This window comes from Elgaria multicarinata, chromosome 10 (genome assembly GCF_023053635.1).
Source record: "Elgaria multicarinata webbii isolate HBS135686 ecotype San Diego chromosome 10, rElgMul1.1.pri, whole genome shotgun sequence".
Lineage (NCBI taxonomy): Eukaryota > Metazoa > Chordata > Lepidosauria > Squamata > Anguidae > Elgaria > Elgaria multicarinata.
The window spans coordinates 88,515,863-88,529,444 of record NC_086180.1 but is presented as its reverse complement, the minus strand read 5'-3'; the positions used below and the strand labels follow the sequence as shown (position 1 = coordinate 88,529,444).

The 13,582-nt window shown below is 42.2% G+C and overlaps 1 protein-coding gene across 1 annotated transcript; it reads right to left on the bottom strand.

Moving 5' to 3' along the window:
• Positions 1 to 901: 901 nt before the first annotated feature.
• Positions 902 to 10,367, bottom strand: CLRN2 (clarin 2). Its single transcript, XM_063135801.1, has 3 exons — positions 9,957 to 10,367; positions 3,367 to 3,546; positions 902 to 1,202 (listed from the first exon to the last, which is right to left on the bottom strand). Exons 1-3 carry the CDS (start codon positions 10,207 to 10,209, stop codon positions 937 to 939), a joined length of 699 nt encoding a protein of 232 aa, XP_062991871.1. The 5' UTR covers positions 10,210 to 10,367; the 3' UTR covers positions 902 to 936.
• Between the last annotated feature and the right edge of the window lie 3,215 nt (positions 10,368 to 13,582).

Below are 13,582 nucleotides of genomic sequence, written 5' to 3'. Positions count from 1 at the left end.
TTGTATGGAGCAGGGAAAGGGGCTGTTATCAGGAAATATCCTCACAAAGAGAAAACACATTTTCTCCGTAACTGAATTTAGGTGTGGGGCCATGTGCCACCCACATCCACTTCCCAATCACAGTGTCTTCTTTTGACTCCATTCATTTGTAAGGAGCAGGAAACGGGGCTGTAATTTGGGAAACGCTCAGACAAAACACAATGGTCCTTCCCACATAAAACGTGTGTTTGCCAGAACCATAATGGTTTTTGCCTAGGATAGCAAAATCGCTTGAGACAGCCCTACAGAAAGACAAACAGCAGAGGGAGGCTTGTTGGGCATTTGCTGCTTCTCTTAATACACAAAGCTCCCCTTAAATCTTCAGGAGACACTTAGGGTACCTACCCCACAGGACTGAATCTTGTCAGAATACAAGTCCACATAGCTGCATGCTTCTTTCCACCACACCTACTTTGCGCATACAGATGTTTATGTGGGGAGCATTAAAAAAAAATGCTCCCCACATTCCGAGCATTCCGAGACCATGCTATGAGGGCTATGGCTGGTGCTTTTTCTCAATTTTGAATTGGCTTTCATTAAATGAATGAAAGGCTAAACTGTCCACTGCACAGCATGGTCCATGAGGTAACGGACATAGTCCACTGCTTTGTGCTGGGCTCCTGGAAAGTTTGGTACAACACAATATAATGTTGTGCTGCTTCCAACCTTCCCAGGGCTGCAGTGGAATATGGAAATGGTGTTGATGTTGGCTTGGTGAACCCTCCATGGGCCATTGGGCCTCAGCATTTGCCCCAACCAGGCAACCTGTGCTGTTCAGCAGACTTTCTCCACATCTGTATGCCCTTGCCAGCATTGTTGACTTCTTTAAAACAGATCAGATCAACAGATCATGCTGGCCTAACACTGGCCAAGTGCCAAACCCAGACAGTTAAGTGTTTAGTACATTATATCTTCTGCTGCGACGTTTGCTTCTTCCGTCTTAGTCTTCAGTGTAGGGAAGTGAATCACGCTGATGGCAACGATGAACAAATTCACACCATGAACCGTTGCGCCTGCTACACAAAGCCAAAAAGAGTATTGGTACTGTTCTTCCAAGATGACAAACTGGAAGATATGTTCCCGGAAATTGGCAATCCTTTCCGTAAGATGATGCAGTTTGACCGCAGCCATAAAGCAGGTAACTGCTAGCACTGCAAAACCACCTGCAAGAGAATTTGAAACAAAAAGTCATTTCTACATTTGGATGCAAAACAGTTGACTCTGCCATCCGTTTTTAAGTGGGTTGTTGGTTTGTTTTATGTTGAGCATCCACCAGCTCACTTGGTTTCCTTTAATGTACAAAGGGGGAAATTGCAAATTTCTCTTGTGGTAAAATGTGTAAATTCCAAATGTTTCTGGAACATACACAGTTTGTCACATGGGAGGTGTACAAATTCCCTTGTTGCACTTTATTTGGAAGCATGGAGGTGTGAACCGCTTCCAGTTTTCATTGCTTCTCTGAACATACTCATAGGGCCTTGCTAGACCTGGCCGGATAAGCCGGCAGGGAGGCGGGGCGACGGCGCGCTAACTTTAGCGTGCGCCGCCCAGCCTCCTAGACGGCCGACGCGCAGGGACTACGGAAGCCCTGCAGCGTCGGCCATTTTTTTTTTAAAGGGGCCACGTGCGCCCCGACAAGGTAAGGTTTTTTTTTTACTTAAACTCCCCCATCCGGTCCTGATCCCTTCCCATGCCTCCTGTCCACTCTTTCCTCGCCCTCCCTCCCCGTCCCCGTCCCTGTCCCCGTCCCCCGTGTCACCCTCCGCCATCCCCGTGTCACCCGTCCTCCCTCTCCCTCCCTGTCCTGTGTCATCCTCCGCCATCTCCCTCTCCTGCCGGTCCAGCCTTCCCCCCCTATCTCCCCCCCACCAGCCCGATGGGCACAGCGCTGAGCCCAGTCCGTGGCTTTTCCCGGCTACTCACGAGTAAGCGAGTAGCCGCAAAAAGCCACGGACCTTGCTAGACATTCCACAGCCCCGGCCTCAGGCCGGGGCTGCGGAAAAGGCGCGCCATAAGCGAATTCGCTTATGACGCGTTAAGGCAGGCTTCAGTGCGGCCTGGGCCCGGATTCCCCTGTGCGTCATCTGGACGCACAGCAGGGAAACCGGGTCTCAAAGCACGCTAAGGCCTCGTCTAGCAAGGCCCATAGAGAGAAGCTTAGTTTCCACCTGCATGTTCAACCCTTTAACATTTCCACACCAGATATTAACTTAGGTCCAACCCGGTTACTGAAGTGCATGACTTCAGACTGCAGGTATTACTGAATCACTGAGGCCACAGCTAGACCTAAGGTTTATCCTGGGATCATCCAGGGTTCGCCTCTGCCTGAGCATTGGCTCCTCTGTGTGTCACCTAGATGAACAGGGCCGGATCTACACTATGGCTTTAAAGCGCTTTATAACAGTTTTAAAGCGCTTTAAAGCAGTAGTGTAGATCCGGCCCAGGTTTGACCCCTGGACGATCCAGGGATAAACCTTAGGTCTAGCTATGACCTGAGGCTAGAATCATTCTCCCTGACAGCTAGCTTTCTACAAGCAGGAGGGGTTTTTAAACTGGGGAAAACATGGCCGGCCCAGCCATTAGGCAGAGTGAGGCGGCTACCTCAGACATCATATCCTGGAGAGAAAAGCCTGCCGTGCACTTTTAAGCTACCCTGCTGTACTCAGGTGCATTAGAAGCAGCCAGTGGTGAAGTGAGTTTCAACTATCAGTCTGGTTGGGTTTTATACATGGAATGGGGGTTGCCATCTTGCCCTTTGCCTCAGGCAACAAAATGTCTTGGGCTGTCCCTGTGAGGCAGGGGAGACACATTCAAACATGCAGGTCCTTGCCTGTAATCTAAAATGGTGCAGTCCAGGAATTGTTTATCTCATGATTTCTATAGATTAGGTCTTACACAGGTGAATTAGACATCACAGATCAAGTGCAGTCCAGAACATGCTGCAAAGCAGCTTTCAGCCCATAGAGCTCTGACAAGTGTGCCAGCACACACACAACTGCCCTGGCATGGAACTGCTTGCTGGTCTAGAACAGGTGATAGGGACTAAAACCAAAAATTACACTCAAGGATGTGGTGAGAATTCATCAAGAAATGTTTTGTTAAAACTGTATCTGGCACAAATGGAATCTCTAAAAAAAAACATTTAGTAACATGCACAATGATGTTGAAAACCAGATTCTAATTTGGCAAAATAAAAGGTGGGAATGCTATGATGAATGAGACCATTACTGTTAATCACTATGCAATGCTATAGAAATGAATACAGAATCATAATAACCATTAATCATTAATTGTTAGCAGTATCCATTTTTTAAAGTCAATGTTTACCTGCAAGTATGTTCCACAGGGCTATTCCTGCCGGGCCTTTAATAGCCCGATAGGGAACTTTCATTATGTTTAAGATGCAAAATCCCAAACTGATAAGGGCAAACGAAAATGCCACACAAAGGAAGAGGATAATCACCACATGGAGACCTGTGTTCAACTTTTTCACCAGATGTGGAAATACTGATAAAGACAAGAAAACAACGTTGAGTTAATTGTTGTGTAAATGTGGCAGACCACAAAGATGCTATTAAGTTTTCCCATTCAGATGCATTAGAAGATGTTCTGTTTGTTGAGATAAATATAAAAGCACGAGCTCTGGATGGATGTACTCTCTGTTCCTTAAGGGGATAATTGTGCTCTTGAACTCTTATGGAATGCCTGTCTTGGCCATGAATGGAGGTGCAACCCTCCAACTACAAACTAAGAAGGAAATAAATCCCCAGTTCACATGTATTGTTTTGGGGTTCATGATTTGTGTCTGTATGTCGCTCTGCCCTGATTCCAGAAGGACTCTATGGCTCAGTTCACACAACACGTTTCTTAACAGTGGTTTTAGAATTCCACTGTGGAGTTGTTACACCACCATTAAGAAAAGTATTGTCTGGAGGAAAAACTCTCCCCATGCTGGAGTTGTTTTGAAAAGCACTCCACATCTCCTCGCTGTGCAGAGGAGAGTTCCTGCACAACTGTTGTGTTCCATGTTGTCTGGAGGGCTCCGTGGAGTTTCCTGTTGAGTGGAGTGGAGTTTCCCAGTAGCCATAGAGTTCCCTGACAAGAGCAGTGAAAGGAGGGAGTGCCGCTGGGATTAGTTTTTTTGCAGCAATGGCTGATGGGATACCATCGGGAGGACTGGGGGAGGAGAGAGGGCAGAGGAATTGTCAATCAAATGCTGTGTTGATTTTTACACAACGGTGGAGTTGGAACATGTTGTGTGGTGTATACCCCCTACAAACTCCACCATTGAGAGGAGTTTTCCCACTGAGTAAAGAAAAATGTTGTGTGAACTGAGCCTATATAGGCATACATCCATGTATACACATATAAATAAATCGTCCAAGTAATCCAAATTCTAGACCAATAGAAGTTTAATTCTATAGCCTGTATAAATTAAGCAAATTGGGATATTACACAATATGTATTTTCATAATTCCGGCATAGAGCTATGCAGAGAGCACTGCATTCAACTCCATACACACACACGCACACACACCTAAACTGAAAAACTTATTCAGACAACTTTCTGGCTTCTGAAATTTCATCATACTTTCAATCATACCATTGCAGCCACAAGGACTGCAAAACTGAAGTACATGCCCAGCTCTGAGAGATTTGATGTGGTATATTTACATTTTGAGTATTTTATTCTCCTGTACTAGGGTGACCATATGAAAAGGAGGACAGGGCTCCTGAATCTTTAACAGTTGGATTGAAAAGGGAATTTCTGCAGGTGTCATTTGTATATATGGAGAACCTGGTGAAATTTCCTCTTCATCACAACAGTTAAATCTGCAGGTGCCCTGCCCTCTTGTAAATCTAGTTACTCTAGTATAGTTCCTGCAGCTTTAACTGTTGTGATGATGAAGAGGAAATTTCACCAGGTTCTCTATATATACAAATGACACCTGCTGAAATTCCCTTTTCTATGCAACTGTTAAAGATACAGGAGCCCAGTCCTCCTTTTCATAGGGTCACCCTACCTATACATTAGTTTGCAATTATGGGTTTAAATGAGAAGATCAGAGCCAAGTGCTATCTGGACATTTAAAAACTCTGGCCTTGAGTTTGCCAGCTTGTTTTCAGCAGTGCAGAAACCAACTGGATTTCAGTGTTAGATTGAAACAGAGAATGTGTTAAATGTGCAAATGCATTTTTGTTATTTAAATAGCAGCAAAGGGGTGTCAGGATCAGGATTGTGGGTGTGATTGTTAAGACTTCCCCCCTGTGAACCTCACCCTTCAACTCTGGGAGGGACGATGCCACTGGTGCCAATAACATTCCCACATGGAACAAACTAACTTTGCTGGGGTCAGGCCCCGTCTTGATGTTGGTGCGTTGGCGGCACAAGGCCTCGGGCTCTTGCACTGGCGCTCTTTCCCCTTCCTTTCTGAGGGAAAAGATTTTCCTTGGTCCTACATGGTCACCATCTGATACACATGTCACGTTATGCATGTGGTCAGGCCAGCCTTACCAATAGACAGAATGAGGAAGCTGCCTCAGGCAGCCTAAGAAGGGTGTTATGAAAGAGCAGCATGTTTTTTTAAAAATCTTTTTATTGTATTTTTACCTCGGGGAGAGGTGTTTCTGGAATATTCTGCCTCGCGTGCTAAAGTAACTTGGCTGGCTTTGGTGCTATGCCCCTTCCCTTGGGTGGGTGGCAGTGCCATTTGCCACTCTACCTCAAGCACCAAAAGGTCTTTGGCCAACCCTGCATGTGGTGGAGAATTAGGGTGACCATATGGAAAGGAGGACTGAGCTCTTGAATCTTTAACAGCTGCATAGAAAAGTGAATTTCAGCAGGTGTCATTTGTATGCATGCAGCACCTGTTGAAATTCCCTCTTCATCACAACAGGTAAAGCTACAGGAGCCCTGTCCTCTTTCGTATCTGGTCAAGAGAACAGCACTACTGTGAAGGCTCTTTCCAGGGTGACCAGCCTACTCAGTTCAAGGCTGGACACTGAGATTATTAATCTCAGTATGTCCACAGGCTGATGTAGAAATGGATGTTCTTTGAGGTATCTAGATCTAAAGCTGCATAGGTCATTAAAGGGAAGTCACAAGCTTCGGAATTGGGCTCAGAAATGGAGCGGCAGCCAGTGCAGTTCTTTAAGCACTGGGAGCATTCCACTGAAACAGCGACAAAACACTTGAAATTTCAAAATGAAAAATTAGTTAATATTTTGTATTGTATTAGTTGTACATAGTGGAAAGAGGGTGTTTTGATGATGAAAGATAATTTTTTTGCTATTGTTATTGCGCAACCTGGTTTTCAAAATGGCTACCATTGTCAAGATCAGTCACATGCTAAATGAGGTTACATTTGATTAAGTGTTAACATTGTATTGTACAGTGAATTAAGTATTGTTTTCATTCTGATAGCAAAGGTAAGGTCCTAAAGGAGCTGCCTACATGTTAAAACATTAGAAACCGTGTGTTTATTAGCAGATATATAGCTAATTATGCATATAGTTTTGCTGTCCCATACGTGACATGAAAAAGTGCACTTTTTAGGTTATATATGTTATTTGTAGCATTTAAAATGTAGTAAAGCAGATTTAAAACAAAGATAATGTTGTCTACAATGCAATATTTTCTTAATGTTAATTTTGTATTTTAAACAGTTTATACGTCCCTTTATTTATTGTCCCATATGTGACACTTATTATGCAGATAATGCATAATGAATGTGTCAACTGAAAATAAAAAGAGCACTAGTGCTGAAAGAATGAAGAAAATGAGACTAAAGAAGAAGAGGGAGAATCCAAAATTTGAAAAAAAGGAAAATGAAAGGTTAAAAGAACTGAGAAGAAAGAAAAATATGTCTTTGAGTAGCAGAGATGAGTTGCAGAGGAAGAAGTATGAAAGAGATCGAAAGAGGTTGCAGAGAGCATGCAAGAAAAAAACTATTGCTGACAGTAATGCAGAAAAATATATAATAATAAGTCCGTACCAAAGCAGATGGAGCTATGGAAAAGCTATGAATAGAATATTTATTTGGCTGTCGTTTTAGGATCTACCTTTGTAAATTTGCCAAAATCACCAAGAAAACAGAGAGCTGTAGTCAGTGGTTTAGCACAAAGAGTAGATATTAAACTAGTTAATCAAATGCATAGTTCCTTCTCACAAAGGTGTGGCATGTTAAAGAAAGACATAAACATTGTTAAGAGCTTCTTTTTTTGCAATGATATTGTATATACAGCTCCTGGATTGAAGGACTGCATAACTGTTTGGGAAGAAGGAAAGAAACTTAGACTTCAAAAACATTTTCTCACTATGTTTTTAAGAGAGGCAATTTTTGTGTTTAAAAACGGCCACCCTGAAGTTAAAATGAGTTTTGTAAAATTTTGTATTCTACATCCAAAAAAATGTTCTTCCACTGAAGGATACTCCAGTGGATCAGTGTCGATGTAAAATACATGAAAATTTTAAACTCAAATTAAAGGGCCTTAGAATTGGAGGGGATTTTTAAAGTCTGTTTTATGTGATGACAAATTAATTTCCAACTGTTGGAAATGTGAATTCCAGTGGAAAAAAAATTCCATTTCCTGAAGAGCCAACAAAGCACGTCACATGGAAGCAGTGGGAAAAGGATGCTGATGGAGGACTAGTGTTAAGCATGAAAGATGGTTGTGTTGGTGAATTACACGAAGATATTGTTTCAAGTATAAATGTGAGGTGATATCTCAGGAATTATCAGAAAAAAGTTGAATTAGTTTCAAGTTCACAGTTCACAGAAATGTTTAATTGAAGATAACCATGTCCACGAAGATGGAAATTCTTGTGTCCCATACGTGACAAAATATTAATAGTATCTAAGATAATTGTTTCTTGCTGAATTTAAAATTACTAACCCTGTTCTGCTAGTAATGACCATTGTATTCATATGCTGCAAAATAAATTGTTCACTTTAAACATTAGTAGTATATGCAAAAGATTCTTTGTCCTGAACTTGAGTATAAATGTCCCATATGTGACAATGGAATGCTCCACTGGGGCAATATGACTGGTCCTAGTTAGTAGCCTAGTGTTCATATTCTGAACTAACTGAAGTTTCCATGCAGTCATCAAATGTAGCCCAGTTTATAATACATTCTTGTAATAATCCCACATATCACCAGAGCATAGGTCACCATGATAAAGCAGTCATTGTGCTGGAAGGCCCACAGCTGGTACTCAATGCCACGGAAACAACCCAGGACAAAGCTGGTTCTAGAACAGTGGTTCTCAACCTTCCTAATGCCGCGACCCTTTAATACAGTTCCTCATGTTGTGGTGACCCCCAACCATAAAATTATTTTCGTTGCTACTTCATAACTGTAATTTTGCTACTGTTATGAATCGTAATGTAAATATCTGATATGCAGGATGTATTTTAATTGTTACAAATTGAACATAATTAAAGTATAGTGATTAATCACAAAAACAATATGTAAACTCGGTTCCTAAGACCATCGGAAATATATGTTTTCCGATGGTCTTAGGCGACCCCTGTGAAAGGGTCGTTCGACCCCCAAAGGGGTCGCGACCCACAGGTTGAGAACCGCTGTTCTAGAAGAACCAACAGACAGATTCTTTAGGGGAAGTGCAACCCCGTCTACAGCAGTCTGGAAAACCATTGCTCTTGGATTATTTTCCTGTACTATTGCCAATGGTAGTGGGCTTTAGATACAACCCTATGGCCCCTAGGAGGGTGTCCCAGAAGCTGTAGGATAAGTGAAATCTCCCCCTCCAACACCAGAAAAAGAAGTCCAAACTCAGAGGGGGAGATCAAATCTTATAACCCCACTCAAAAACCTCTGCAGCCCTTGGCACTTCCACTTAAAGTGGTGGTGGGGAGTTGACACATCAAGGGGTGTTCCCTGGGTGTGACGGAGAGCCCTCCCAGTTCCCAGACATGCTCCCAGACGTGGGGAACTGTGTCATCCCCCAAGCTGGCATAGTTAATTTCCCCCTCATGGATGTCAGTGGGAGGGAAACAGTTCGATGGGGGGGGGGAGACCCGGGGGGGGGGAATGTGCTCTTTCCTCTCTTCAGCCCTGCTAGATTCACACCCTCGTTAAAAAGTGGAGGCCCCGTGCAACACCGTTTCATTACAGATGCGGCAACACTAGTGACCTTACTGCTCTTTCTAAACCTTTTGGGTATTCTATTCTTTTTTAAAAACACACACACACAAAAAAAAAACATTTTTAAATTATTGCATTATTATATTGGTTTTATAGTGCATTATTTTAGAGAAACCATTACTAATGAAGTTAATTAAAAAGAAGTGCAAGAATAGCCCCTACACAAGCCGTAAATTGAACACATGTGGTGGGTTGTTTTTTTTGGGGGGGGGTCTTTTGTTAGTATGATGGATGGGAAGAGCTTGAGTGCCTTTGGCCTTAGCCAGAAGAGCGAGGGGTTATTGTTGCCCACTTCCTTCTCTTCTGAGCCAGCCAGCCACAGGGAGCACAGAGTTCCTCCCTCTGCCTTTTAAATGTGGCTTGCTTTACTGCCACATCTGTTGCTTGGTCTTTCACCAAGTCAAGGGAATAATTTGAGGCCTTTTATTCCCCACTTCCTTGCCTGGCCAGCCCTCCCCTCTGTTATAAAGCGCATGGCTCTGGGCCTTCTTATTTTTCTCCCCTTCAAGATCCTCACTGCTGCATCTGTAGTGAAAGTCCCTACATTTTAACCAAGAATAATAATTTATAAAAATATAGTCACATGTTTCAGTCAAACTTTAGAAGAAGAAATAACATTTATAAGCAAGCTCTGGGGAAAACATCTCAGAGTGGGTGAGTACAGCATAAAATAAACCCATCCTGAAAGCATCTAAACATTTGCTTATATATGCGTGCTCTAGAAATGTAACAAAAGTATTACTTACTTCTGAATCTGGATCGCCGGCCGCCTAACCCACACTGGCGCATTTTGCCACCTCCAAAGAGTCCATAGTAAATTTCCCCCATGAATTTGACGAGCTCTGGGTCTGTGGCATTGACTAGCTCAGCTCCTGTCTTGCAAAGGATTCTGCCAGTCATCCATTTCTGTGTGCCCATTCCGACAACGATCAAGATAAATGATGCAAAGCTCAATACAGCAACGAAAGCAAATAAGGTCTGTTTGAAGCAGCCAGGCATTCTAATGGCTTGAAGAAGTCATCTTTCAGCAGTAATAATAAACGTTGGATCTTTCCCAGGCAATGGCAGTTGTTTCAAAAACATCCTTTTACATGACATATTTTCCAATCCACAGGTTAGAATAGAAAATCAACTCCAAAGGTAGATTTCCTGCAATGATCTCCAACGATAGCTTCATCGGTCCGCCGAGCAATCGGGCTTGTTGTCGAGAGAGTAACACCATATCTGTTACATGACTAATGTTTCATTCAAAGGCTCAAATTCTTTACCTGTTTGAAATATTCAAATGACATCCATTTCTGACCTGGAAGATGTTTGGCTGCAAGACCTATTTATTCAATTTGTTAAAAAGCCTCAGATAACTGCCTCGAAGCAAACTAGGATAAACATGTTAGAATTTTGCATTGGAACTCTGCTGACAGCGTGACACCAAGTGGCTATCTCCTTGAATTTGTGTTTTCTAAATGTCATGACTGCCATCTCTCTCAAATTGATGATACTCTGCTTTCCAAGACTGTTATCTGTTGAAATTGACAGATAATATTTCTGGATGCCTGGGCTTGCTGTTAGAGCAATCTTCTGGACGTAAAAGAGAATGCAAATTAATTGCTGCTTGGAAAAACACAAGCTTATCTTGCTTGAAAATGCAAAATGACCTCATGAGGTTTTCTGTATTTTGCAAGCTGAAGATGCTTGTTTAATGAGCATTGATGCCTTTTTGATGGCTGGTGGTTAGTTGATAGTAGCCGGAACTCAAGGAACAAAAATATGTTTGAGTTTTGCAAGTAACTGGTAAGAAGGAGTTATTTGAAGGACTGGTAGTGTTGCTTTGGCGGAACTGATGCTGTTCAAACGTCTGTAAAGACTGGAACTTCCTACCTCTTGGAGAAGTGGGGCAGCAAGAAATGTATTGGTGACTGATGTTGTCAGCCTAGCTGTTAATCTCATACGTAAGTGGGATCTTCAGTATCTACTTCTCTGTGTGACAGAATCAGAACGTAAAATCAGATCTGCCATGTGATCTACCACCACTGCTTAGAGAAAGTATAACAACTCCCAGTAATCAGGAACTGCCTGTTTTTCAGAATCCTGTTCCTCTTGTGTGCTGGTAAAGCTGTCTTGATTAGATCTGATATAGGCAGATCTGTTATCTAAAGAGACACCTAGTACAAGCAGCCAGTCTTAATGATATGGATAAAATTATTTACCTACTTACAAATTCATCTAAGTCCATTCTATTAAGCATAGCTAGGCTCGCAGTTAAAGCAGCTCAGCTTAGAACTGCAATAGACAATCACCAGGTCTAGGATATGGGCCGCTATAATTTATATCCTGATTAATTAACGGAACTGTAATTAATATATATTATTGTGACCAAACTACTATAATACTCTGTTTTATATTGTACCTTGTGGTGTCTATTGTTGATGTTGTTGTTCTTGGCTAAAACCTATTTTGGTTGCATAATAAAGATTTGGATTTGGATATAGGCACTCACACTTGAACTGGAACCCTGTATTTCAGGGACGTACCAAAAACAAGGACACCGAATGGCCATTGAAATTATTGGTTCATTCTCGATGGCCCTAGGAAATTATTGGAAGATTTTATGGAACAACTTCAAATCAAAATACCTAAAAGAAAGAAATACTTATTTTTCACAGAAGACAACTCTGAATCAAAAAGCAGTTACTAATGGAGTGGTTTTAGGGAACATCTCCTAAGCTCCCCACCCCCACCCCCATGCAGCAATTTCTAGGGATCATCTGCAAATACGCAAAGAAATCAGAATGCAATAAACAGAAGGTGACTGTGGTCTTACATAACGTTCTATAAGCACCAGGTTCAAAAGGGCTGAATGTCTCCAAAACCAGCCTACACAGTCCACACACACCCTAACCCCTTACAACTGGCCTGAAGTTTCAAATGGCCATAGGAATACATTAAAAAGGTCTGCAGGGTTTCTTCCAGCAAGTACAGGTAACAGAGGCACTGAGGCAGGCCCCCAAACATCCCAGAGCGGATATCGGAACATGGTTTCTGTGGGCATTTTGGAGCTTATTATATCAATCCCATCTAGTAACATGACTGGTGAGTTTGTTTGATTTGACTCTCTTGGGTTGCCATTCAGCCCGGTTTTGCAGAATATGGACTATTGTTCGGAACGGGTGTCAGAACGTGGTTTCTGTGGACATTTTGTGGCTTATTGCATCAGTCTGTTGTCGTTATTTGTGACTGGTGAGTTTGTTTGATTTGCCAGACTTGGAAGCCATTTTTCTTCAGTTTGGACGGTCATTAGGAACAGGTATCAGAATATGGCTTCTGTGCACTTTTTGTGCCTTTTCTCCTCCCTGCGATAAGAGTTATATGTGACAAGTGAGTTTGGTTGATTGTTTGAGTGAGTTTGCTTGGTTGGTTGACTGGTGAGTTTGGTTATTAACCCTGGATTAGTGGCTGTTCCAGGGTTAAAAACAAGATAATTATGGAGTTAATAACAAGATAACATTGCAAGGGTCTTTGTCCGAAATTAGTACTCTCAGGTATTTCTAGCACACACCACTATTTTGGCAGGTTTTTTTTTTTTTAATATAGAAGTGTCTCCATTCCATCTTTTACACCATTCCCCAACGGGATCCATACAGAGGATATGTTCCAATATGGGGTAAAATCCAACATAAGCCATACTCAGAGTAGACCCATTGAAATAAATGGGCCCTGCTAACTGGAATCCCATTTATTTCAATGGGTTGACTGAGTAGGCCTTATAGTGGAGTTTTACCCATGGCGTACATATATAACTTGGTACATAGAGACTTGGGATTTTCAGCAGTAGGATTCTGAAAGCCAGTGTGGTGTAGTGGCTAAGGCAGGGGTTCTTAACCTGGGGTCCATGGATGGGCTTCAGGGGGTCCGTGAAAGTCAAATAAAAATTTATATTCACTATATTAAGGGAATCACTGAATGAGGCAATCCATTTTCAATAAAATAAAGTGTATTCATTGAATGCAAAGTTATGTTTATATGCTTGTGTGCATTTTTCTAGGGAGGGGGGTCCATAGCTTTCACCAGATTTTCGAAGGGGTCCGTGACTCAAAAAAGGTTAAGAACCACTGGGCTAAGGTAGGGTGACCCTATGAAACGGAGGACAGGGCTCCTGTATCTTTAATACTTGCATAGAAAAGGGAATTTCAGCAGGTGTCATTTGTATATATGGAGAACCTGGTGAAATTCCCTCTTCACCACAACAGTTAAAGACAAAATCATCATCATCATCTTTATTTGCAGTCAATTGACCAGAAAGAGAAAAATACAAATCATTTCAACAGGGAATCAATACATTGAATTAATTACGGAAAACATACCATTAAAACAT

Bases quoted from the DNA above. Each gene is read 5' to 3' on its own strand.
- CLRN2 (XM_063135801.1), bottom strand. From the start codon at position 10,209: ATGCCTGGCTGCTTCAAACAGACCTTATTTGCTTTCGTTGCTGTATTG. The intron at 3,547-9,956 runs GTAAGTAATACT...TGTCTTTATCAG, and splicing joins CCGGCGATCCAGATTCAGAA to TATTTCCACATCTGGTGAAA. The intron at 1,203-3,366 runs GTAAACATTGAC...ATTCTCTTGCAG, and splicing joins CCTGTGGAACATACTTGCAG to GTGGTTTTGCAGTGCTAGCA.